The 25,457-nt window shown below is 41.0% G+C and overlaps 2 protein-coding genes and 1 long non-coding RNA gene across 3 annotated transcripts; all 3 read left to right on the top strand.

Annotated features, from left to right (window-relative positions):
- Positions 1–555: 555 nt before the first annotated feature.
- Positions 556–4,287, top strand: LOC110504601 (large ribosomal subunit protein uL24). The gene is made up of 4 exons (XM_021583362.3): positions 556–1,007; positions 1,878–2,053; positions 2,255–2,395; positions 4,123–4,287. The coding sequence occupies exons 2-4, from the start codon at positions 1,886–1,888 to the stop codon at positions 4,249–4,251; spliced, it is 438 nt and encodes a 145-aa protein (XP_021439037.1). The 5' UTR covers positions 556–1,007; positions 1,878–1,885; the 3' UTR covers positions 4,252–4,287.
- A 6,224-nt stretch (positions 4,288–10,511) lies between these two features.
- On the top strand, positions 10,512–14,538 carry LOC110504600 (V-type proton ATPase subunit e 1). The gene is made up of 4 exons (XM_021583361.3): positions 10,512–10,841; positions 11,437–11,484; positions 12,551–12,676; positions 13,492–14,538. Exons 1-3 carry the CDS (start codon positions 10,738–10,740, stop codon positions 12,642–12,644), a joined length of 246 nt encoding a protein of 81 aa, XP_021439036.1. The 5' UTR covers positions 10,512–10,737; the 3' UTR covers positions 12,645–12,676; positions 13,492–14,538.
- Positions 14,539–20,496: 5,958 nt separating this feature from the next.
- Positions 20,497–24,792, top strand: LOC118946020 (uncharacterized). Its single transcript, XR_005041156.2, has 2 exons — positions 20,497–22,213; positions 22,362–24,792. It is a non-coding gene; the product is annotated as an uncharacterized LOC118946020 (long non-coding RNA).
- Positions 24,793–25,457: the final 665 nt, after the last annotated feature.

Genomic DNA, 25,457 nt, shown 5'->3' with positions numbered 1-25,457 from the left:
TCATTCCATTATTAAAGTGACTAGTGTTCCATTATTAAAGTGACTAGTGTTGCATTATTAATTTGACCAGTTATTCCATTACTAAAGTAACCACTGATTCCATTATTAAAGTGACTAGTGTTCCATTACTAAAGTGACTAGTGTTCCATTACTAAAGTGACTAGTGTTCCATTACTAAAGTAACCACTGATTCCATTATTAAAGTGACCAGTGTTCCATTATTAAAGTGACTAGTGTTCCATTATTAAAGTGACTAGTGTTCCATTATTAAAGTGACTAGTGTTCCAATATTAAAGTGACCAGTCATTCCATGGCTTACATGTTGTGTTTATAATTTTGTTCGGTGTAGTTTGTTTGTATTAGGTCTCTTCTCGGGAAATATTGCCTACTAATTGATGGTCAGGGTGTCAGTCAAGATGGAAAGTCCTAAAAGGTCCTGGAGGTCCGACTAAATTACATCATGCTTTATGGCGACATCTCCTGGTCAATATCCATACTGCGCGTATTCTACTCCAGTATACTTCCATACAGTTCAAAGCCCGCCCTGACGAACTCACACACACACACTGACCACCAACCTATAGCATGCTCTGAGAGGCATTGGAACTGTTCCATCAAACGATGCCTCCCCATGAAACGATATGATTTTTCTCTTGTTGGCGTCGTCGTCCCTTACTGGATTTAATACTTTCATGAAATTGTAGGCCTAATCCATAAACAGCCAAAATACATTCCATTGACTAATGTGAAACTCCAAAGCACAGTAACAATCTTGTAGGAACAAATAAACATTTCATATTTGTCAATGTACTACATACACATTTGTACATTTTTATTTTTGATTCAAATTGATTATTTTGATTGATGTAACTTCCAGCTTCGAAGTACAAGCAGCAGTAACTCTCATTCTGTGTGTGCACTTCTCGCGGGACTCATGTGTGAACTAATGCGAGCGGAAGTACAATGAGAGTCTCTTTTCCGCCGGTCATAGAGGAGTAATCGGCAGGGTAAGAATTCCTTGTTGACATTTTCACCAAAGTATCAACATCCATCCTATGTTATACACTTTTGTTGGTCCCCAAAAGTACTCGTAGAGTCAGGTACCGCTGATATATTTCTATAGTGATCACTATTGGAGCCACATTTTATATTGGTTGCTGAATAAAAACGTATCGTAATCTGCATCCCTCGACCGGTGCTGGCTTGCTAGCTACCCGTTAAACCCCAGAGAATGGCAGACAGGCTACGAATTGAACTGGGCCTGAACATTCATTTCACGATTTGTTTTCATAGTGTCTCATATTTTAGCGAACCCCATGGCATTGAAATGTGTAGTTTGAATGTCGCTAACACTGAAGTCCACTGCGCATCAAACATAGCATTCGCAACTTTGCTAGGTAGCTAGCTATCTGTGTACCCATGCCATGTTGAAAGCATGGATGTGACGCGTACATAGCAGCTCATTGATTTTTGTGTGAACTTGTAAGTGGTGGTCTCTGATTGTCTCTGAATTGTTAAACGTTAGTTATGCAGTTGTTGGGTGGATAGCTTGTCTAGCTAGCTAAATGTTGTAGCTATTGACATGAGTTCCCGATAATGACAAGCTATCGTTACCCAGCTAACGTTAGCTATGTAGCTAACTAGCTTCACCTTAACAACAGTATATCACTTGAGGTGCTCGCTAATAAGGCTAGCGATCAAACGTTTCGTTCGGGAATCTCTTGGCTTTGTTTTGTACATAAACTATGCAGTTGTTTTGTTTTGTTACTGGTAACAAACACATGTTGCCTAGACGACAAATGTAGCAAGTTGTGATTAATCTGTCGAGCCATCCTACCGCTCTAGTCTGAATGTTGTCTACTGTGTTTGCCCTACAGTCATCAACATGAAGCTGAATCCATTTGTGACATCCTCGCGGCGTAAGAACCGCAAGAGGCACTTCAATGCCCCCTCACACATCCGGAGGAAGATTATGTCCTCCCCCCTCTCCAAGGAGCTCCGTCAGAAGTACAATGCGAGGTCCATGCCCATCCGCAAGGACGACGAGGTCCAGGTAAAGACCCCAGAACTACACAGTTTGACCAGACTTGATACTAATTATGAGGTTGTCTTTATTAGTTGTTACTAACACGCCCGAGGAACTAGATAAAACTCCAGCCCAGAACTAACACCTGATTTCTGACCAATTCAAATGAACGTTAGGATTTTGGTCACGTGGTCATTAATGATATTTTCCATGTTTTTTGCTGTGCAGGTTGTCCGTGGACACTACAAAGGCCAGCAGATTGGCAAGGTAGTGCAGGTCTACAGGAAGAAGTACGTCATCTACATTGAGCGCGTGCAGAGAGAGAAGGCCAACGGCACCACCGTGCACGTCGGCATCCACCCCAGCAAGGTGAGGCTCTGGCATCTTACCTGTAGTCACACACCTGTACCTTTTTGACACGTGTGTATAGATGTATTATACATGACGTCTGTACCATTGTTGATAATGATTGTTTTAGTGTCTCAACTAAATGTGAGTGGTCCACAATGGTTTTTCAAAAAATACTATTTTCTGTTGTGGAGTGACGCAAAAAAAAAACTAGCTTTAACACCATCTAAATAACTTCCATTCTCAGCAGCTACCTGTTGGTGTTGCATACCTGTAGGAATTTCTAAATACATGCAGGTTTATCAGTGTGTCCAAGCTCAGTGGTCACCACACCTGGGCCATGGTCGGTTTAAAAAATTTAAAAATAAAACGAATAAAATAGCGTATTTCTGTTGGACAAGCCATGGTAACACATCAGTTTCTAGATGCTTTTCTTATTGATTTTCTCCAATGCACTTTGACATGGTGTGGAATCAAGGAATGTTTACTTGAGAAAGAGTTAAAATGTTTCTGTAGGGTGCCTGGGTAAACTGAGCCAATGTACAGTTATTTGCCATTCGCCACTTGTTTCATCCTTCAGATGTCATGGCAATGGGTGTTTTCCTGTTATGAAGGAAGATTAGTTGACTGTAGTCCGCCTTACTGTAAGTCTCTGGACATCTTAACTGATTTGAACATGTCGTATGGCAGCAGGCACCTCGTGTATGCTTTGTACTGGGGAAGAAACATTGACTACTAGCTAATACTCCGCTTAGTGCAGTTACCTGACATGTAAGCCGTTGCCTCGGATCAATGTTAAATTGTGAGACTAGCCTAGGTTACTTATTTTTGATGGTCATTGCATTCCTACTTGGCTCCGGTTGGTCTTGGACATCAGTGATATTACTAGTAGTAATACATTTTGATATAGCCCCCCCCCCCCCCCCCCCCCCTTGTGGCTGAGATGTTTCTCCATGGCGTAGCTAGACTAGCATTGTGGCTGAGATGTTTCTCCATGGCGTAGCTAGACTAGTATTGTGGCTGAGATGTTTTTCCATGGTGTAGCTAGACTAGTATTGTGGCTGAGATGTTTCTCCGTGGTGTAGCTAGACTAGTATTGTGGCTGAGATGTTTCTCCATGGTGTAGCTACACTAGTATTGTGGCTGAGGATGTTTCTCCATGGTGTAGCTACACTAGTATTGTGGCTGAGATGTTTTTCCATGGTGTAGCTAGACTAGTATTGTGTCTGAGATGTTTCTCCGTGGTGTAGCTAGACTAGTATTGTGGCTGAGATGTTTCTCCATGGTGTAGCTACACTAGTATTGTGGCTGAGGATGTTTTTCCATGGTGTAGCTAGACTAGTATTGTGGCTGAGATGTTTCTCTGTGGTGTAGCTAGACTAGTATTGTGGCTGAGATGTTTCTCCATGGTGTAGCTAGACTAGTATTGTGGCTGAGATGTTTCTCCATGGCGTAGCTAGACTAGTATTGTGGCTGAGATGTTTCTCCATGGTGTAGCTACACTAGTATTGTGGCTGAATGTTTTTCCATGGTGTAGCTAGACTAGTATTGTGGCTGAGATGTTTCTCCATGGCGTAGCTAGACTAGTATTGTGGCTGAGAAGTGTTTCTTCGTGAAGAGGAATTCGATTTGGGTTTCAGGAATCTTGTCTTTTCACCACACTTTATATTGAAGTTGACCTAGAACCAATCCTCCTCCTGCTCTAAATGATTGTGCCAATCACATCTCTTTTCCCTCTTCCCTCTCAGGTTGTGATCACCAGGCTAAAGCTGGACAAGGATCGCAAGAAGATCCTGGAGCGTAAGGCCAAGTCCCGCGCTGATGGAAAGGAGAAGGGCAAATACAAGGAGGAAACCATTGAGAAGATGGCAGAGTGAAAATGTATTGTTTACAATAAACTGTTGTAAAAAATCGATTTAATTGTCTGTCGTAAATGGTTTTATCACAGTAAAGTGCTGCACAGTGGGCAAGCCACGTATGGGGATGTTTTTGTTTTGCCTAATACTCTGGTTTAGCCTGGTGGAACCAGCCTAATCGCATGATGGTTCACGTCCAAAACAAATTCTATTGGTCATATACACATGGTTAGCAGATGTTATTACGAGTGTAGTGAAATGCTTGTGCTTCTAGTTCTGACAGTGCAGCACTATCTAACATGTAATCTAACAATTCCACAACAACTACCTAATACACATTCTACATCGACCAAATGTATTTCTCCGGGATGGATTACATCTGAATTGGTATGGTACAAGCATTCTCTCCTCAAGCCTGGCTCTCACTATAGCCTCATACAGGGCATGTGAGAATTGACGCTACATAGCCATGGGGGTTGATACTCGGAACAATTCCTCAGACTATACTCACTGCTCCCCCCCCATAGCTTTAAATAGCTCTACAGGTGCTGCTAACATGGATGAAACTTTTGATGGACTTAGTTATTGTTACCCTACTGTCAAGGTACCGTTCCTCGTACAGGCAGAGGGGTATTGTTAGAAGTAATTTAGTCTCCATCCAACTCAGGCCTGTCAGTAGTTACACGAGAAAGCGTTGCTCATCTAATATTACCTTGAATCTGTTATGAGCTCTAGGAATTATTCATTTGAATGCTAGAAGCTTGATCCAAAAGCTAGATTTGATTGAAATACTGGTCTCACAATCACATGCTGACATGATTATATCTGAATCCTGGCAGTGTCTCTCTGCTCCAGACTCGACTCATGTTCTGTTAACTCGGTATAATGTCTACAGAGTGGGTAGGGGTAGACTCATGTTCTGTTAGCTGGGTATAATGTCTACAGAGCAGACAGAGTGGGTAGAGGTAGACTCAGATGTTCTGTTAGCTGGGTATAATGTCTACAGAGCAGACAGTGGGTAGAGGTAGACTCAGATGTTCTGTTAACTGGGTATAATGTCTACAGAGTGGGTAGGGGTAGACTCATGTTCTGTTAGTTGGGTATAATGTTTACAGAGCAGACAGTGGGTAGAGGTAGACTCAGATGTTCTGTTAACTGGGTATAATGTCTACAGAGTGGGTAGGGGTGGAGGCATTGCCATATACAGTGCCTTGCGAAAGTATTCGGCCCCCTTGAACTTTGCAACCTTTTGCCACATTTCAGGCTTCAAACATAAAGATATAAAACTGTATTTTTTTGTGAAGAATCAACAACAAGTGGGACACAATCATGAAGTGGAACGACATTTATTGGATATTTCAAACTTTTTTAACAAATCAAAAACTGAAAAATTGGGCGTGCAAAATTATTCAGCCCCCTTAAGTTAATACTTTGTAGCGCCACCTTTTGCTGCGATTACAGCTGTAAGTCGCTTGGGGTATGTCTCTATCAGTTTTGCACATCGAGAGACTGACATTTTTTCCCATTCCTCCTTGCAAAACAGCTCGAGCTCAGTGAGGTTGGATGGAGAGCATTTGTGAACAGCAGTTTTCAGTTCTTTCCACAGATTCTCGATTGGATTCAGGTCTGGACTTTGACTTGGCCATTCTAACACCTGGATATGTTTATTTTTGAACCATTCCATTGTAGATTTTGCTTTATGTTTTGGATCATTGTCTTGTTGGAAGACAAATCTCCTACCTAAATACCTACCTGTCCTAATCCAAAAGACCCCAAAAATCTACATTAATAGACCGTATCTTTACAAATACACCTCACAAATATATAGCTAGTGGGTTATTTGCTAATGACATCAGTGACCAGTTCCCTATTGCATGTATCAGAGATACTAGTCTAAAAACAACTACCCCTGTACAATTCTAAAGAGAAACTATAAACACTTCTCAGAGCAAGCCTTTATCCATTACCTTTATTATTCAGAGCTTTTATCCGTAAACTGCATAATGGACCCAGTTTCAGCGTTCTCTTTCTTTTCAGCAATGTTTACCTTTATGGCTGATCAACACGCCCGTTAAAGCGATTTAGGGTAAAAAATTGAACTAATCCTTCGTTCTCCTCTGATTTGAAAATCCCTTTTCTGCAAAAGAATCAAGCATGGGCCTTGGCAAGGAAAACTGGTGAAACAGCTGATTGGCTGCTTTTTAGGCAATTAAGAAATAAATGGACGGAGGGGATAAAAATTCCAAATCTAGGTATTTTCTTGATGCTATGACAGAGTCTGCTGGTGATCCCGCTAAATTCTGGAAAACTGTTAACTCACTTAAACGAGGAAACTCCTTGACTTCCCTGCCGTAGAAACTTACATTGGAATCTGGGATCATCAGTGACCGAACGGAAATTTGTGATGTTTTTAAATAAGAATTTTATTTCTGATGGTTTTCTTTTTGAATGAAAAAATGGCCAACATGATCCTGACCGGTCTATTGTTTCAGTCCCTCGGCCCATAATTTTTTTTCTTCTTTTCAAAGCAGTTTTTTAATTTTCAAAAAGTCACAGAAGATGAGGTCTTATCGGCACTATCTGCAATAGATTCTAAGAAATCATTAGGTGCTGACTATCTGATCCATATTTACTCAAGTTTGCGGCACCTGTTATTTCTAGTACAGTGACGCATATCTTTAATCCAACATTTGTCGTAGGAAAACAGCTTTTGTTTTACCACTCTTCAAGGGAGGTGATGGTAGTGAATGTTTTAACTGTTAACAATACTCTTTCTACTAATCAATCTGGCTTCAGACCTAAACACGGTACTATTATGGCCACTGTACGTGTTGTAAATTATATTACTAATGCCCTAGATAATAGAAAGCACTGTACCGCCTTGTTCATAGATTTGTCTCAAGTTTTTGACATTGTAGACCATGCGATAATTTTAGGTAAACTGTCATCAATAGGACTGGGATTGGATGCCTGTCGTTGGTTTCATGACTATCTAAAGGATGGAAATCAGGCTGTTAGAGTCGAGGACATCCAGTAGGAGCCATTGGAGTTGGTTAAAGGGGTCCCACAAGGTTATATACTTGGTCCATTACTGTTCACTCTCTACATAAACAATAGCGGTGATGAGATAAGAAAGTGTCAAATTAATTTATATGCTGATGACACTGTCATGTACTCTATCGCTTCAACGGCTGACCAAGCATTATCACTATTGGAGACAGATATGAAGATATTACAAGGGTCTTTATACAGCTAAAACTGGTTTTAAATGCAAAGAAAACACATTTCATGATTTTTAATAGGTTCAAAAAGTTGGTTGAAAATACACTTGCACTTTTCTAGATGGTTCTAGATTTAATCAGGTCTCTGCATATAAATACTTAGGGATATGGTTGGATGATGAACTGTCTTTTAAAATGCATATTGACAAACTTTATAAATGGCTAAAAATCAAGCTAGGTTTCCTCTTTAGAAACAGGACAGGTTTGTCCTCTACAAATAGAAGACAAATTGTGCAAGCTACTTTTATGTCTGTTATAGATTATGTGTATATTATCTACATGCATGCTATGGCATCCACACTTAAATCGCTGGATGCTACTTATCATTGCACACTTAGGTTTACTACGGGTGCTAGCTACAGAACTCACCTCTGTGTTTTATATCAAAATGTGGGTTGGACTTTGCTGTCGGTGAGACGAGAACAACAAGCTCTCGTGGTGTCTATAAAGCACTTCTGAATAAACTACCTCCTTATTTATCATCACTCATCAATATTAGAATTAGAATTCCCAACACCAGGTCTCAAACATGGATTACACTTGAGGCCCATGTGATTTCCACAGAGTTGGGTATGGCTACCTTTTCCTGCTATGTTCCTTGCCTATGGAATAGCCTGCAGACTAAACTTAAACTTAAGACTCTTGTCCCCCTGTCGCCCATTTTAAATATTTATTGGAGGATTTTTATTTTTGTATTGCTTGTAACTGTTTCGGGTAATGCAAGTTCTTGTGCTGTTAGTAGAATAACCTGTTAGGGGAATAACCTGTTAGGGGAATAACCTGTTAGGGGAATAACCTGTTAGGGGAATAACCTGTTAGGGGAATAACCTGTGTGTAAATGTAACAATCTGCTGCTGTATTTTTTGTTGTTGTGTTATCTGTGATCGTTTTCTTTGTCTTGTGTAGTTTCTTAATCATTGTAAGCAGGGCCCAGCTGTAAAAGAGACCTTGGTCTCCGTCTGTGTTCCTTGTTGAAATAAAGGTATATATATATATAAAAACAATACATCTAAGTAAAGGAATGGAATAAGAATATCTACATATGGATGAGCAATGACGTCGGCTTGGCAAGATGCAATACAGTATATAAAATACAGTAATAACTTATGAGATGAGTGATGCAAGATATGTAAACATTAAAGTGGCATTATTAAAGTGACTAGTGATTCATTTATTAAAGTGGCCAATGATTTCAAGTCTGTATCTAGGCAGCAGCCTCTGTGTTAGTGATGGCTGTTTAAGAGTCTGATGGCCTTGAGATAGAAACTGTTTGTCAGCCTCTCGGTACCAGCTTTGATGCACCTGTACTGACCTCACCTTCTGGATGGTAGCGGGGTGAACAGGCAGTGGCTTGGGTGGTTGTTGTCCTTGATGATCTTTTTTTGGCCTTCCTGTGACATCAGGTCCTGTAGGTGTCCTGGAGGACAGGTAGTTTGCCCCTGGTGATGCATTGTGCAGACCGCACCAACCTCTGTAGAGCCTTGTGGTTGAGGGCGGTGCAATTGCTGTACCAAGCTGTGATACAGCCCAAAAGGATGCTCTCAATTGTGCATCTGTACATTTATTCAGCCCCCTGAGGTTGAAGAGGCACTGCTGCGCCTTCTTCACGATGCTGTCTGTGTGGGTGGACCATTTCAGTTCGTCTGTGATGTGTACACCGAGGAACTTAAAACGTTCCACCTTCCCCACTGCTGACCCTTCCAGACATTCCCTACATGTGAGGCTGATCTGCTCTCTATGGCCAGACAACACAGAGACACACTCCACCACACGACTCAGTCTAGTGTGAACAAACAGACAAACGGCTAGAAGGACAGACAGGGGCAGCGGGTAGCTGCCCCCCCCCCCCCCCCACACACACACACACACACCTCTCTGATTCAGAGGGGCTGGGTTAAATGCAGAAGACATATTTCAGCTGAATGTATTCAGTTGTACAACTGACTAGGTATCTCCTTTCCCTTTCCAGACAGGCAGACTCACAGATAGGCTGGCAGGCAAGCAGACTATCACGGCCAGTCATCTTGTTCTATGCAGTCACTTAGAGAGATCAATTAACCCGTCTAGATCAATATTAGCTTTACAGCTTTACTCTGATGGTCCAATTAAATGAAGCCCAGAGAGTGTAAGTTACAGGCTGGATCAGCTCATTGACATGTTACTATTCAGAGAGGGAGGAGAAAGTATCTGTGATTTATCCTAGTAATAGACTGGAGGGTTGGAGGACTTACATTAACTCTGTTTACTTCAGATCCATAGACAATCACACTCTCTGTTCCCTCAAAGTCACATGTGTGAAACACAAGGCCCGCTGGCCAAATCCGGCCACAGCAATGATTTATGGTGTCAATTCATTTTGGCCCGCTTCCATAGAGTACCACAGTATCTGTCATAATACCCATAAAACTTAGCGGTCAAACAAGGAAATGGTCCCAATTGTTTTTCCACCATTCCTTTTTCCCATAGGGGATTTTAGAAACACTTAAACTAAGGGCTGTGTTTTGTGTAGGCTCATCCTGGAGTGAGGTTTTGAGAACCGTGTAAATCTGTGCTGTATGTGTCCTGGAGGGCTTTTTGTTATTACATAAATACTTCAAAATTCACAAAAAGTGCCATTAGTTGATGAAGATTATTTCATAGAAAAAAGGTCTAAGATATTTTGGCCATTTATCCAAAAACTCCATTGATTTTCCCATTGGATCAAGTTTCCAAGGATCCGTTTATGAACAACTTTTGGCACCACTACCCCACAGAACAATGAGACAGATATATCACTGGATTATAAAGCATCCGTTTGGCGTTTCCACTCACTACCAAATATGGTAGTATGGTAGCCTTTGCTAAAATTGTAAAAAATTGCGTTGTTTAGGAGTGCAAAATCGAGTTATTGCACACGCGCATTTCAGAGTAGGCGTCCCCAACGGAACTATACAGATGTATGCTAGAACGGGCCAATATGATCTCGCTAGCTCGTGCTGGGCTCTGCCCACCCGCATGCTTGTTCTGCCCACTATGACCCATCTGTTCGCATTGGAAACGACAGGCTGTGGTCTATCTTGGTTTATTTATAAAAAATCTTTGACTACCAGCCCAGTTTATTGTGGCGACGTCATGTGATCCATACTTCCTAGTCTGTTAGCATTTCGCTACTTCGAGGTCGTGTAAGCGTTGTCAAGCGCATAAGTTAACTTTTTCTACTTTTAAAACTCTATAACAAAAGACAGACATGGCGGAGCTTAGTTTTGTAATTCCTATGTCGGTGATGACTCTGTTTTGGGGGATTATTGGTGGAGTTGTGCCGTGGTTTGTCCCCAAGGGACCGAACAGAGGGTGAGTAAATTAGCTAACATGATAGAAAAAAGCAATATCTTGCTAACTATAAAAGTTTGCAAACAAAGGATATACTTCATGCTAGACCTCAAATGTCTCTTGTATTCATATTCGTGGAAAATGTGAAACCTATTTTTATGTGTATGCGTCCAATAACTTTTTATTAGCTTTTTAGTCCGTTGCTAAATTATTATACTTGGCAGCTGTTTCTATTGTCAAATATATTGCTCATCATGGCCAACAATAGTTGAGTTGACTTTAAAGTACTAATAAACTTTAACATTTGGCAAATTTCGTTTTGTTGGATAAAAATTGATGGAATATAGACGAATTAAGATGTAATTTTGGAACTTCCCCAGTCCATTTCTAGTTCCCATCTGCTCTGTCACTTGCATGTGACTGAAGTTGGCATAATAAAGCCCTATCTGCATGAAGTAGGCCCAGTAGGACGTCTGGGAGATGAGCACTTGCCATAATAAACCATAGATATAGGACTAACATTTGGTTTGTTGTTGTCTATAGCCTAATGTCTTGTTACTGCTTTGTAATAATGTCTTGGCCCAGTGCAATAATGCCTCTCTTTCCCCCTCCACAGAGTGATAGTTACCATGTTGGTGCTAACTGCTGTCTGCTGCTACCTGTTGTAAGTATAGTCCTCCCAGGAATGTAGCTGAATATTTAACAGTATCACTATGAGGGCCCTTCTTGTATTAATTTGGCTCCGTTGGTTGGAACAGGGCGCAGGCGGGCAACATCAAGGGTGTATTCATTACGGAAACCCTTTACCGTTTTAAGAATTAAACAGAGCAAATGAAACTGGGAAGGATCTACCTGAATTTAACCAATAGAAACTCTCTTTTGCGTTTTCTGTTTTGCGTAAACGTTTTGAAACAGAATCGGGGTAATGATTAAAGCCCAGTGTTGTGTGTGTTGAATCTTGCATCATGCATAATGTTGCTTTCATGAAAGTGTGAAATGGGACTATTGGCCTATATTTGGAGCTAGGGAAGTGTTCAGCATCTGTCCCACATAGAGACACAGAGAGGGAACACCATTCTCCCTTAGGTCATTTGCCATTAACATTGATTGGGACGACTGCAGCTCGATTTTAATGTCCCAACATCAGTACATAATGATTACCAGTCATTAACAGATGTTGACACGCTCAAAGTTCATCGCGGTCGTTTTTTCCAATAGAGAAAATAAATTTATCCCTAGAGTATGGTGGGTCAATGATCTGAGAGTATGGCTATTGCTTGTATTGTACGTAATCATTCCATTCAATATAACCTGGTAGTCCTGAGATGCCATTTCATTTCCTAGTTAATTATTTAGCTTCTGAAGCTGAAGCTGAGGCTAGCAGATAAAGCCGTGTCATGTTACTTTGCCGTATGTCCACCAGGGTGCGGTGGAGGCCACATAATGGGGATGGTGTTCACGGCAGCAGAGGGAAGTATCTAGTGATATGTTGTCTCCTTCAGTCTGCTGAACTCTTAGTTGGATTCCTCTATTATAGCTTACCCTGCTGTGATGTTCATCCATTACTATAGGGTAGAACAAGGCATCTTTGTTCCTCATTTAGATCCCCATTAGATGCCTTAGTGACCGCTATTCTTCCTGGGGTCCACAAAGAACGCCGTTAGACATAACAGAAGCCATGACAGACATATGTAGATGTGTAATCATTAGTATGTGTTGTATGTTTTCAGCTGGCTGATAGCGATCCTGGCCCAGCTCAACCCTCTGTTTGGACCAGCTCTAAAGAACGATACCATCTGGTACATGTACTACCACTTGCCCTAGTCTACCAGTCCTCGGCCCATCCCCTGCTACAGGTAAACCCACTGGCCCTAGTCTACCAGTCCTCGGCCAATCCCCTGCTACAGGTAAACCCACTGGCCCTAGTCTACCAGTCCTCGGCCAATCCCCTGCTACAGGTAAACCCACTGGCCCTAGTCTACCAGTCCTCGGCCCATCCCCTGCTACAGGTAAACCCACTGGCCCTAGTCTACCAGTCCTCGGCCCATCCCCTGCTACAGGTAAACCCACTGGCCCTAGTCTACCAGTCCTCGGCCAATCCCCTGCTACAGGTAAACCCACTGGCCCTAGTCTACCAGTCCTCGGCCAATCCCCTGCTACAGGTAAACCCACTGGCCCTAGTCTACCAGTCCTCGGCCAATCCCCTGCTACAGGTAAACCCACTGGCCCTAGTCTACCAGTCCTCGGCCCATCCCCTGCTACAGGTAAACCCACTGGCCCTAGTATACCAGCCCTTGCTCCTCTCCCGCTTCAGGTAAACTCGGTCAGATGCCTCGGTCTCCTCTCCCGCTACAGGTAAACTCGGTCAGATGCCTCGGTCTCCTCTCCCGCTACAGGTAAACTCGGTCAGATGCCTCGGCTCCTTGTGTCGTCTGTAAGTCTACGGCAATTCAGCCTTTTTAGCTACAAATGTGTAGGCCACAAGATGAAATGAATCGATTAACAAATAAACCTCTGTCAATAGTAGTCTGTAGTTGTGGCTTCCACTCCTTATCTATTTTAATCTGTACTTTTTATGAAATCGTCTCATCTCAATCATCTGCACTGATCTGAAAGCAATGCCCAGATGGAAAAAGCAATACATAATTAACTTTAAACATTTTCTCTGTAGGAGAGGACCTGACTCACTGCTGTACACCAATGAAGCACTCGATCGCCTCCTCACAAAGGGAACTGTTCTTGTAAATCTAGAGCCTTACCCAGCCTTTGACACCTGACCTTAGAGAGTGTGGAGAGATGCCTGCAAAGGTGCTTCGTACAAACTGATCCCCAAAGGACTTTTCTGAAAATATCCTCTTTACTACTTTAAGAATGGAAGTATCAACCTTTTTCTTTGATTTGTATGGCTTGTTCTGTATATTGTGCTGTGACTTTTTGATTCTCTAATACTGATATATGATCTTGCAAGGCATGGTACTAGTTACCCTAGCTCATTCGGTGTTGGGTTAAATGCGGAAGACACATTTCAGTTGAATGCATTCAGTTGTACAACTGACTAGGTATCCCCCTTTGCCATTCATAGACGCTAACTAACTTTAGCGCCTATTGACTATACCAACTTCTCGCCAGAGGAGCCCCGATGCTTCCTCTAAACATAAACAAGCATCGCTTGCGGTAAGGTTTTGGAAACAGGAACGTATCTTTCATATCAGCTAGGGAAAAATATGTTAAATTACTACACTTATTTTTAATAGGGTTAGGGTTCCCAAACGGTCAAATTTCCGTTTTTACAACGTTTGTTTACGGTAGACAGAAGCGACTACCTGCTAATTCGCTTTCTGCGACTAGGAACACCTGCGTGTACATGGAAGATGGGCGCCACAAACGTGTCACTGTAAAATAACTGGTTAAAACTGCATTAAGTGTATATTTAGCATGAAATTATTTTTGATGTGATATGAAAGTAAAGGGCTTTATGTTTCTAGAACTGTACCGCAATGAATAATCGATTCATACTGGTTCGCCTGCCAGAGCCAATTGGCCTCTAGACAGTAACTTTAGGCTCCTTTTTATTGGACTATAGCTACCCCATATGTTAATATGTATGTTGCACGTAATGTGGCCTTTCTTTGATTCCATGTGTCCCTCATTGGGTGTTTGTGATGGCTTTCATTCATTGTCCTTAGAAATTATAGATATTAAACCATCAATCAATCCACCTATTGATTTACAAGTTTTTGCATTTTGTTAAACCGGTTCTTGTTGCTCAACACCAAAATACCCTCTTTTTAACCGAGTGATATTCCTTGCGGTTTGTTGTCGAGCATGGTGTCCTCTTGTCCACGTCTGACTATGCGAACAAGAAATCATCAAACATGACTTGGAAGTAAAAGCTCTCGTGCAGGTATGACTATCGATTCAGTAAGCTCTTGTTCTTGACTATATAATACGTATGTTGCTGTTCTCATTGTGGAGAATAACCTTGTTTTCTGTCGCAGCTGTTTGGGCTCTTTATTCAGCAATGGCCACCTACCCATTTTGGTACAATGGCTGGGAGTTGGAATAGATTTTGACTGATTTATTGTTTTGGATATCACACAAAATACATTTGCCAGATTTGATCTTTATCTCTCATTAACCCAACGCCACTTTTTAGCTTCTGCTACTCTCTGTTCATCATATGCATATAGTTGCTTTAACAATACCTACATGTACATACTACCTCAATAAGCCTGACTAACAGGTGTCTGTATATATCGTTGCTACTCTTTTCAAATGTCTTTTTAACTGTTTTATTTCTTTACTTACCCACACACACACTTTTTTTCCCGCACCATTGGTTAGAGCCTGTAAGGAAGCATTTCACTGTAAGGTCCTACACCTGTTGTGTTCGGCGCACGTGACAAATACATTTTGATTTGATTTGAACTCATTGAAATGAGGAAATCAGTGAGTGTACAGGACCACGCGTCAAACTGACAGAGTTGATTGCCGAAGTGAAAACAACCTTACGTTACGGACAGCGGTGGAAAAAGTAACGTTACCCAATTGTCATAATTGAGTACAAGTAAAGATACTTTATTAATTTTCTATAAAGTTAAAAGGCACACAGTAAAATTCTACTTGAGTAAAAGTCTAAAAGTATGTGGTTTAAAATATACTTAAGTATCAAAAGGGAAATTATAAATAATTTCAAAGTCCTTATATTAAGCAAACCAGATGGCACCTTTTTTTTTTTTATTTACGGAAGGTCACGGGCACACTCCAACATTCAGACAATTTACCAGCGAAGCATATGTGTGAGTATGCCAGATCAGAGGCAGTATCGAACTCCAGGGATGTTTGCGTGATAAATGCGTGAATCGGGACTATTTTCCTGTCCTGCTAAGCATTCAAAATGTATGGAGTAAAAAGTACAATATTTTCTTAAGGAATGTAGTGAAGTGAATGTAGTTAAAAATATAATATTTTAATAATATAATAATAAATTACAGATACCCCAAAAACCACTTAAGTACTTTACACCACTGGCTACGGATTCACATAAGATACATAGTTAATCCTCCTGTCTCCAATACGTCTCAATGTAAAAATATATACAGTGCCTTGCGAAAGTATTCGGCCCCCTTGAACTTTGCGACCTTTTGCCACATTTCAGGCTTCAAACATAAAGATATAAAACTGTATTTTTTTGTGAAGAATCAACAACAAGTGGGAAACAATCATGAAGTGGAACGACATTTATCGGATATTTCAAACTTTTTTAACAAATCAAAAACTGAAAAGTTGGGCGTGCAAAATTATTCAGCCCCCTTAAGTTAATACTTTGTAGCGCCACCTTTTGCTGCTATTACAGCTGTAAGTCGCTTGGGGTATGTCTCTATCAGTTTTGCACATCGAGAGACTGACATTTTTTCCCATTCCTCCTTGCAAAACAGCTCGAGCTCAGTGAGGTTGGATGGAGAGCATTTGTGAACAGCAGTTTTCAGTTCTTTCCACAGATTCTCGATTGGATTCAGGTCTGGACTTTGACTTGGCCATTCTAACACCTGGATATGTTTATTTTTGAACCATTCCATTGTAGATTTTGCTTTATGTTTTGGATCATTGTCTTGTTGGAAGACAAATCTCCGTCCCAGTCTCAGGTCTTTTGCAGACTCCATCAGGTTTTCTTCCAGAATGGTCCTGTATTTGGCTCCATCCATCTTCCCATCAATTTTAACCATCTTCCCTGTCCCTGCTGAAGAAAAGCAGGCCCAAACCATGATGCTGCCACCACCATGTTTGACAGTGGGGATGGTGTGTTCAGCTGTGTTGCTTTTACACCAAACATAACGTTTTGCATTGTTGCCAAAAAGTTCAATTTTGGTTTCATCTGACCAGAGCACCTTCTTCCACATGTTTGGTGTGTCTCCCAGGTGGCTTGTGGCAAACTTTAAACAACACTTTTTATGGATATCTTTAAGAAATGGCTTTCTTCTTGCCACTCTTCCATAAAGGCCAGATTTGTGCAATATACGACTGATTGTTGTCCTATGGACAGAGTCTCCCACCTCAGCTGTAGATCTCTGCAGTTCATCCAGAGTGATCATGGGCCTCTTGGCTGCATCTCTGATCAGTATTCTCCTTGTATGAGCTGAAAGTTTAGAGGGACGGCCAGGTCTTGGTAGATTTGCAGTGGTCTGATACTCCTTCCATTTCAATATTATCGCTTGCACAGTGCTCCTTGGGATGTTTAAAGCTTGGGAAATCTTTTTGTATCCAAATCCGGCTTTAAACTTCTTCACAACAGTATCTCGGACCTGCCTGGTGTGTTCCTTGTTCTTCATGATGCTCTCTGCGCTTTTAACGGACCTCTCAGACTATCACAGTGCAGGTGCATTTATACGGAGACATGATTACACACAGGTGGATTGTATTTATCATCATTAGTCATTTAGGTCAACATTGGATCATTCAGAGATCCTCACTGAACTTCTGGAGAGAGTTTGCTGCACTGAAAGTAAAGGGGCTGAATAATTTTGCACGCCCAATTTTTCAGTTTTTGATTTGTTAAAAAAGTTTGAAATATCCAATAAATGTCATTCCACTTCATGATTGTGTCCCACTTGTTGTTGATTCTTCACAAAAAAATACAGTTTTATATCTTTATGTTTGAAGCCTGAAATGTGGCAAAAGGTCGCAAAGTTCAAGGGGGCCGAATACTTTCGCAAGGCACTGTATATAATATATATGCTCCATTCCTCATTTTCTGTCCTTCAACTGCCTGGTGCAGATTTCACCTGTCCATATCTATCAGACATGGCGAAAAGGAGACTGAGCAAGCCTATTTAGACTTGATATTCCACCCTTTTGTACATCAGGTATATTGAGCTGTATCCATCGGTGTTTGTAGGAAACTACTGCGTGTTTGACAGCTGTGCAAATATTGGCAGCTATTTTAGTCTTAGTCACATTTTAGTCATTTCGGTCGCTTTATTCGGATAGTATGACCATCTGTAGAATTTATCAACAGTCTGGATTTGCAACTGCTTGCAGGGGTTAGGTGAAATAGTCTGTAGCGCATCACCAATATCTATAGATGGCCTATCTGTAATATTCATATATAAACTATAGTTTGTGCAAAACAAGACACTATCCAAATAAATCCAACTTTAAATGCTCAGACAAACCGGTAGGATTGGCAAACATTTGCCTTCCGACAGTACTTAAATCAAATCAAATTGTATTTGTCACATGCGCCAAATTCAACAGGTTCAACCTTACCATGAAATGGTTACCTAAAAGCCCTTAACCAACAATGCCGTTCAATAAATATTTACTAAATAAAGTATCAAATTAAAAGTAACACAAAATAACGAGGCTATATACAGGCGGTAACGGTACCGAGTCAATGTGTGGGGGTACAGGTTAGTCAATGTCATTTGTACAGGTAGGGGTAAAGTGATAATAAACAGCGAGTAGCAGCAGTGTAAAAACAAAGGGGGTTACCTACCACCTCTTGACTGCCGACACTGTTCGATCTCTTTAGAGTTCACACAGCAAAGACCTTGGAAGTCAGCCACTCAGCCTTGTTGAAACACTCCACCACGAGGTGGCAGTAGTGTTGTTCGGGTATGCAGTGTTGTTTGGGTATGCTAATGTGCTACATTCCGAGCTATCTGCGCTAACACAGATGGAGTAATACAAGTCTTTGGTGCTGATGTTGCTATTTAGTAGAAAACCCTTGTTAAGAGCTAGATAACTACCTAGCTAGATAACAAAGAAACTATTTAATTCACTCTTCATGTCGTCTTACTGCCAGTGCCAGCCCATAGACAAATGTTTAGCTAGTTAGTTAATGTTAACATATCCCAGACGGCCACAACTAGATAGTGCCTTCAGAAAGTATTCACACCCCTTGACTTTTTCCACATTTTGGTTTTACCGCCTGAATTTAAAGTGGATTACATTTATATTTAGTCACTGATCTGCACACAATACCCCAGAGTGTCAACGTGGAATTACGTTTTTAGAAATGTTTACAAATTAATAAAAAATTCTAATCAGAAGTGTCTTGAGTCAATAAGTATTTAACCCCTTTGTTATGGCAAGCCTAAAGTTCAGGAGTAAAAATGTGCTTAACAAGTCAGATTAGTTGCATGGACTCACTCTTTGTGCAATAATGGTGTTTGCCATGAATTTGAATCACTACCCCGTCTTCGTAGCCCATACATACAATTATCTGTAAGGTCCCTCAGTCGAGCAGTGAATTTCAAGCACAGATTCAACGACAAAGACCAGGGAGGTTTTCAGTGTCTGGCAAAGAAGGGCTCCTATTGGTAGATGGGGGTAGAATTAAAAAACGTGTATTGAGAATCGCTTTGAGTATGAAGTTACATTTTGGATTATGTATCAAAACTATTAATACACCCTGTCCCTCCAAGATACAGGTGTCCTTCCAAGCTCAGTTGATGGAGAGGAAGGAAACCACTGAGGGATTTCACCATGAGGCCACTGGTGACTTTAAAACAGGTTTTTAATGGCTGTGATTGGAGAACTGAGGATGGGTCAACAACATTGTAGTTACTCCACAATACTAACCTAAATGACAGCGTGAAAAGGAAGCGTGTACAGAATGAGGCACTAAACTAATACTGCAAAAAATGTACTTTTGGTCCTGAATACAAAGCATTATGTTTGGGGGAAAATCCAACACATCACTGGGTACCACTCCTCATATTTTCAAGCACGGGGATAGCTGCATCATGTTATGGGTATGCTTGTCTAGAGTTTTATTTTTTGATCAAAAGAAAAGGAGTAAAGCTAAGCACAGGCTAAGTCCTAGAGGACTTTTTTGCTTTCCAACAGACACTGGGAGACAAATCCACCTTTTAGCAGGACAGTAACCTAAAACACAAGGCCAAATATTAGTGCTGGGCGAATGACCAACATTTGTTTATTTGTCTGTTTTTGAACAACAAATGTAATATTTTATTAAAGTCATGTGAATAAATGATGGTTAATAAGTGATAAGCAGTAACGAGGAGTCACTACCATCATGAATGGGATTTTAATTCATTGTATTATTCAGTTACAGCTTTCAACCCACAATGCATAGGGAATTTAATGTCTAAACAAAATAATCAAAAACCATTATTTTTTAATAACCTAACAAAATATTATTTTTTACGAATAAGGGGCAAATATTGTACAATCCAGGTTTGCAAAGATCTTAGAGACAGATTTACCCAGAAATAAAGGTGATTCTAACATGTCGTCACTCAAGGGGTTGAATACTTATCCAATCAAAACACTACATAAGTGTTTTATTTTCTATTAAAACATTTAAAAATGTATTTTTTTCTTCCACTTTGACAGAGTATTTTGTGTAGATTGTTTACAAAAAATTACAATAAAATACATTTGTAACAACAAAATGTGGAAAAAGTCAAGGGGTGTGAATACTTTCTGAAGGCACTGTCTATAATCTCATACTGCCAGTGCCAGCCAGCCCATAGCCGAATGTTTAGCTTGCTAGCTAACGTTAGCATCTTAGCTAGCACAACATGGCTAAGGATACTGCACTAATTCGGCAGCTAACACAAGCAGCTGTTTCATAGAAACTAGCTAATCTATTGTGATATATTGTCAATACTAGCTACAGTGGTTAGCTAGTTTGGAGGAAGTATTTAGTGTTGTGGGCATTGCGTCTGTCACTTCGGTAGCTACCATCCCATAGCCTTCACTGCATATGAAGTGTGACTGGCTCATCGTGGATGTACAGAGAAAATGCCCTTCTTTATGCTCCCCTTCGTGGAGGTTTGTGCTCTCTGATTGGCTCAAAGTCAAGTTGTTGGCTACTGACAACCATTGCTGTAGGTTCGTTGCTACCGGTTCAGCAGGTACCGCGTTTGTTCTAGCGAGACAAGAAACGGCCTTCTACTGTAATAAATACATATTGGCAGTCTATCAGCAGCGAGATTATCGTGTTTCATGCTTTAGGGTTAGTATATAGTTAGTTTAAATGTTACTGATAGTCTAAAGAGCATCTACAGATGGACTATCCAAATAAACTTCTAGTCATTTCATTTATTTTTATTTAACCCTTATTTTACCATGTAAATTGACTGAGAAAACATTCTCATTTACAGTAATGACATGGGTAATAGTTACAGGGGAGAGGATGGGGGATGAATGAGCCAATTGGAAGCTGGGGATGATTCATCCTTAGTTAGTTTTAGTTATCAGTCGACTGACAATCTGGACAATTTTAGTCTAGTTTTAGTCACTTAGTCAGTGCGTTTTGTCTATTAAATAACGAATATTTAGGCTACCTCTAATTTCCACCACGTGCCTTGTCCAACTAGGCCTCGTATACTTTAGCTGGCAACATTTGATATTGTGGCAGATTATAACCAATGCCAGCCGTAATTAACCATATAGTCTATAAAGGCTTGGCTACAGGTTCAACAATTTACAGCTCTAATTTTCTTTCCATCATAACTGTCAAGGGGTTAAATTCTAGTGGTTTCATTTAAAGGGGTATTTGAGTTTTACAAAAAATGCCAGAAGCATTACTGTACGTTTAATAGTCAACAAATAGCATTCATTTTTCCCATATGAAAAAATTAACCACGTGTCGCATTTCCTGACTGCGGCATGAGAGCCGCAACACAGATGAATGAAACAGCGCACATGGGGAAATAGAGCTATTGATGTGACTGAAGTGACTGTGTGGCAGAGCCGGGCAGATCAGCTCAATCAGACCGCGCAACTGAAATGTGTAAATTCTGTCAATGAGAGGATTGCATGAAATATTTTGCTTGCATGTTTCTGATTGTACAAAATGTATGAAAAAATGCTTAATGACAAATTAAATGTCCATTATGCTGTTGTGGAATTCTCGTTTCGTCAGATTTTTGTTGACTAAAATGAAAAGGTAATGTTTTTTTTCACAGGGCGTCACGTTATCATAGTTTTAATCAGGAAAAATAAGTACTTGACGAGTATTTTTCGTCATAGTTATTGTTGACGAATTGAACAGTATTTGACTGGACCTAGATCAGATGGGGAGGGAGCATGACAAGGAGTCAGACGAACTGGCTCTACTCAGTGAGGTGGACAGACACCGCAGGCAGATGCTCAGGTATAATAGCATGGTAGGAGTGTGGATTAGCACGGTAGGAGTGTGGATTAGCACAGTAGGAGTGTGGATTACTGCTGTTGCTTCAGTACTGAATCCAGACTGTACTGCATAAACTGCACGCAAGCATCCTAATGAAACGGTGTGTTTTCTGTCCCTACATTAACCAGACAGTATGGAAGAAAGCCAACCTGGACAGTAAACTGTCGCTGGACAACCTGGAGAAGGAATCTCTTCTCTATGGAGGAGATAGTGAATTTAGACAAAGGTAAACGATATTGCCTGTTTCTAGATACTCTTCTGGAGTGTTTCATTGTCTTTCCCTTATTTCACCCACTGTGTGTTTATACTTTGTCTTATTGTTGTCTGTTACTATGAAGATTTAGAATGTGTTTTTTTTTTCCCCCTCCAATCAGAAAGGTGACCAAAGAGGGCCTGGCCCAGACGTCCAGTGACATCACAGAGAGCCTGATGAGCATCAGCCAGATGATGTCACAGCAGGTGACGCAGAGTGAGGAATCCATAACCATGCTGGCTGAGTGGCTCCCCCTAGAGTACAGAGAGTGAATGATATCGGAGTCTTGTTTCTGAGAGGACAGTAGTGTTTATAATTTCGGCCCCTGACCCCATCCCCCAACTCCCTTTTCCTTCAGTGTTTACACATCTGTAAGAACTAGATGAATGAGAAGCAGTGATGTAGTGGTAAAAAGTGGGTAAACACTGATCGCCTTTCACAGTGAATAAAGTAATGCTCCCTATATTTACAATGCATTTGTTTGCAATAGGTGGGTAAACGTTTGAGCAACTTTAAAAAGGTGTGTAAGTGCCATTTGCTGTGTTTACCTTCCATTACACCACTGGTGAGAACAATATGGAGATGGTTCCACCAAAAGACTTCAAAATGGAGGACCCAAGGACGGTTTCTTTCTCAGGTGCCTTATTTAAATACAAGCAAACAGCTGGCAGTAACAGCTGGCAGTATTTGATACAGTTGAAGTCGGAAGTTTACATACACTTAGGTTGGAGCCATTAAAACTAGTTTTTCAACCACTTCACAAAAACTATAGTTTGGGCAAGTCAGCTAGGACATCTACTTTGTGCATGACACAAGTCATTTTTCCAACAATTGTTTACAGACAGATTATTTAACTTATAATTCACTGTATCACAATTCCAGTGGGTCAGAAGTTTACATACACTAAGTTGACTGTGCCTTTAATCAGCTTGGAAAATCCCAGAAAATGACGTCATGGCTTTAGAAGCTTCTGATAGGCTAATTGACATAATTTGAGTCAATTGCAGGTGTACCTGAAGGCCTACCTTCAAACTCAGTGCCTATTTGCTTGACATGGGGGATGCTTGCAAGCCAAAGAACATCCCAACCATGAAGCACAGGGTGGCAGCATCATGTTGTAGGGGTGCTTTGCTGCAGGAGGGACTGGTGCACTTCACAAAATAGATGGCATCATGAGGTAGGAAAATGATGTGGATATATTGAAGCAACATCTCAAGACGTCAGTCAGGTAGTTAAAGTTTGGTCACAAATTAATCTTCCAAATGGACAATGACCCCAAGCATACTTTAATAGTTGTGGCAAAATGGCTGAAGGACAACAAAGTCAAGGTATTGGGGTGACCATCACAAAGCCCTGACCTCAATCCTATAGAACATTTGTGGGCAGAACTGAAAAAGCATGTGCGAGCAAGGAGGCCTACAAACCTGACTCAGTTACACCAGCTCTGTCAGGAGGAATGGGACAAAATTCACCCAAATTATTGTGGGAAGCATGTGGAAGGCTACCCGAAACGTTTGACCCAAGTTAAACAATTTAAAGACAATTCTACCAAATTCTAATTGAGTGTATGTAAACTTCTGACCCACTGGGAATGTGATGAAAGAAATTAAAGCTGAAATAAATAATTATCTCTACTATTATTCTGACATTTCACATTCGTAAAATAAAGTGGTGATCCGAACTGACCTTAGACAGGAAATTTTTACTAGGATTAAATGTCAGGAATTGTGAAAAACTGAGTTTAAATGTATTTGATTAAGGTGTATGTAAACTTCAGACTTCAACTGTATGTCCAAACCCAAAGTCTTTGCCCAGTGTGGACTCTCTCCTCTATAGCAACCTCGTCTCAGGCAGTCCTGGAGATGAATGATGAGTTTAAGACCATGACCGGAACCATCCAGCTGGGGAGAAAGCTCATCACTATGTACAACCTCAGGGAGCTCACTGACAAACTGCTAATCTTCCTCGCTCTCGTACTCTTTCTCACTGCGATCTTCTACATCCTCAAGAAGAGATTGTTTTTCCTCCAGACCAGACACAACTAACTTTAACTAAGTTACTTTTAGAGCAACTTTGATTCGAGTAACTATGATCATATAAGCTCATTTATGACATGAGTCGTGAGAGATAAGTATTGTAAGATTAACATACTGCTTATTAATGTAAATCCAAATCAACATTTTAAAGACCTGTGCACACACACACAGTAGAAATGGCTTTGGGGATAAGCCTATTTTAAACATTATTTGTTTGTCATGGAAGGAATATCAGCTGTTTGCTATACTTACAGGAAAGTTTGAATGTAACCAATTGTTATGATTATCATGTTACTGTATTGTTCCATCGCAGGAAGTTAAAGCTGTTGCCCCGTTATTTATATCCTGCTCTAAAAGAGAAATAAATGTATTGTAGTAGTTGCCTTATTTAATGCAGATTACATTTTCGCCTGACCATTATTTAAAGTATAGGGATTCATGTCAATGTGTAACACATTCTTTGTAATGTAATCAGTTTTTGAGCACATTATTAAATAGTGTAAAAATAAACAAAAATGAATCTCCAAGCAGCAGCGTGGACATGTAGGATGTGCATATCACCCACACAAGTTTCAGTGACTCTGGTCTAGCATCTGGTCGTCAGTATTTCCTTACGGAGCTAGCTGGCTTGGCTCAGCAGTGGTGAGGCCTGCTCTCAGTAGCTGGCAGCAGGGTGAACTGTACTGGGTACAGTGCTGACCAACCAGGGCAGAAAAGCTAGCAGCAGGGTGAACTGTACTGGGTACAGTGCTGACCAACCAGGGCAGAAAAGCTAGCAGCAGGGTGAACTGTACTGGGTACAGTGCTGACCAACCAGGGCAGAAAAGCTAGCAGCAGGGTGAACTGTACTGGGTACAGTGCTGACCAACCAGGGCAGAAAAGCTAGCAGCAGGGTGAACAGAACTGGGTACAGTGCTGACCAACCAGGGCAGAAAAGCTAGCAGCAGGGTGAACAGTACTGGGTACAGTGCTGACCAACCAGGGCAGAAAAGCTAGCAGCAGGGTGAACTGTACTGGGTACAGTGCTGACCAACCAGGGCAGAAAATCTAGCAGCAGGGTGAACTGTACTGGGTACAGTGCTGACCAACCAGGGCAGAAAAGCTAGCAGCAGGGTGAACAGAACTGGGTACAGTGCTGACCAACCAGGGCAGAAAAGCTAGCAGCAGGGTGAACAGTACTG

This window comes from Oncorhynchus mykiss, chromosome 25, assembly GCF_057628025.1.
Source record: "Oncorhynchus mykiss isolate SJ-2025 chromosome 25, ASM5762802v1, whole genome shotgun sequence".
In the NCBI taxonomy this organism is placed as follows: Eukaryota; Metazoa; Chordata; class Actinopteri; order Salmoniformes; family Salmonidae; genus Oncorhynchus; species Oncorhynchus mykiss.
Note: the sequence above shows the minus strand (reverse complement) of the source record. Positions and strands in the feature narration are given on the sequence as shown.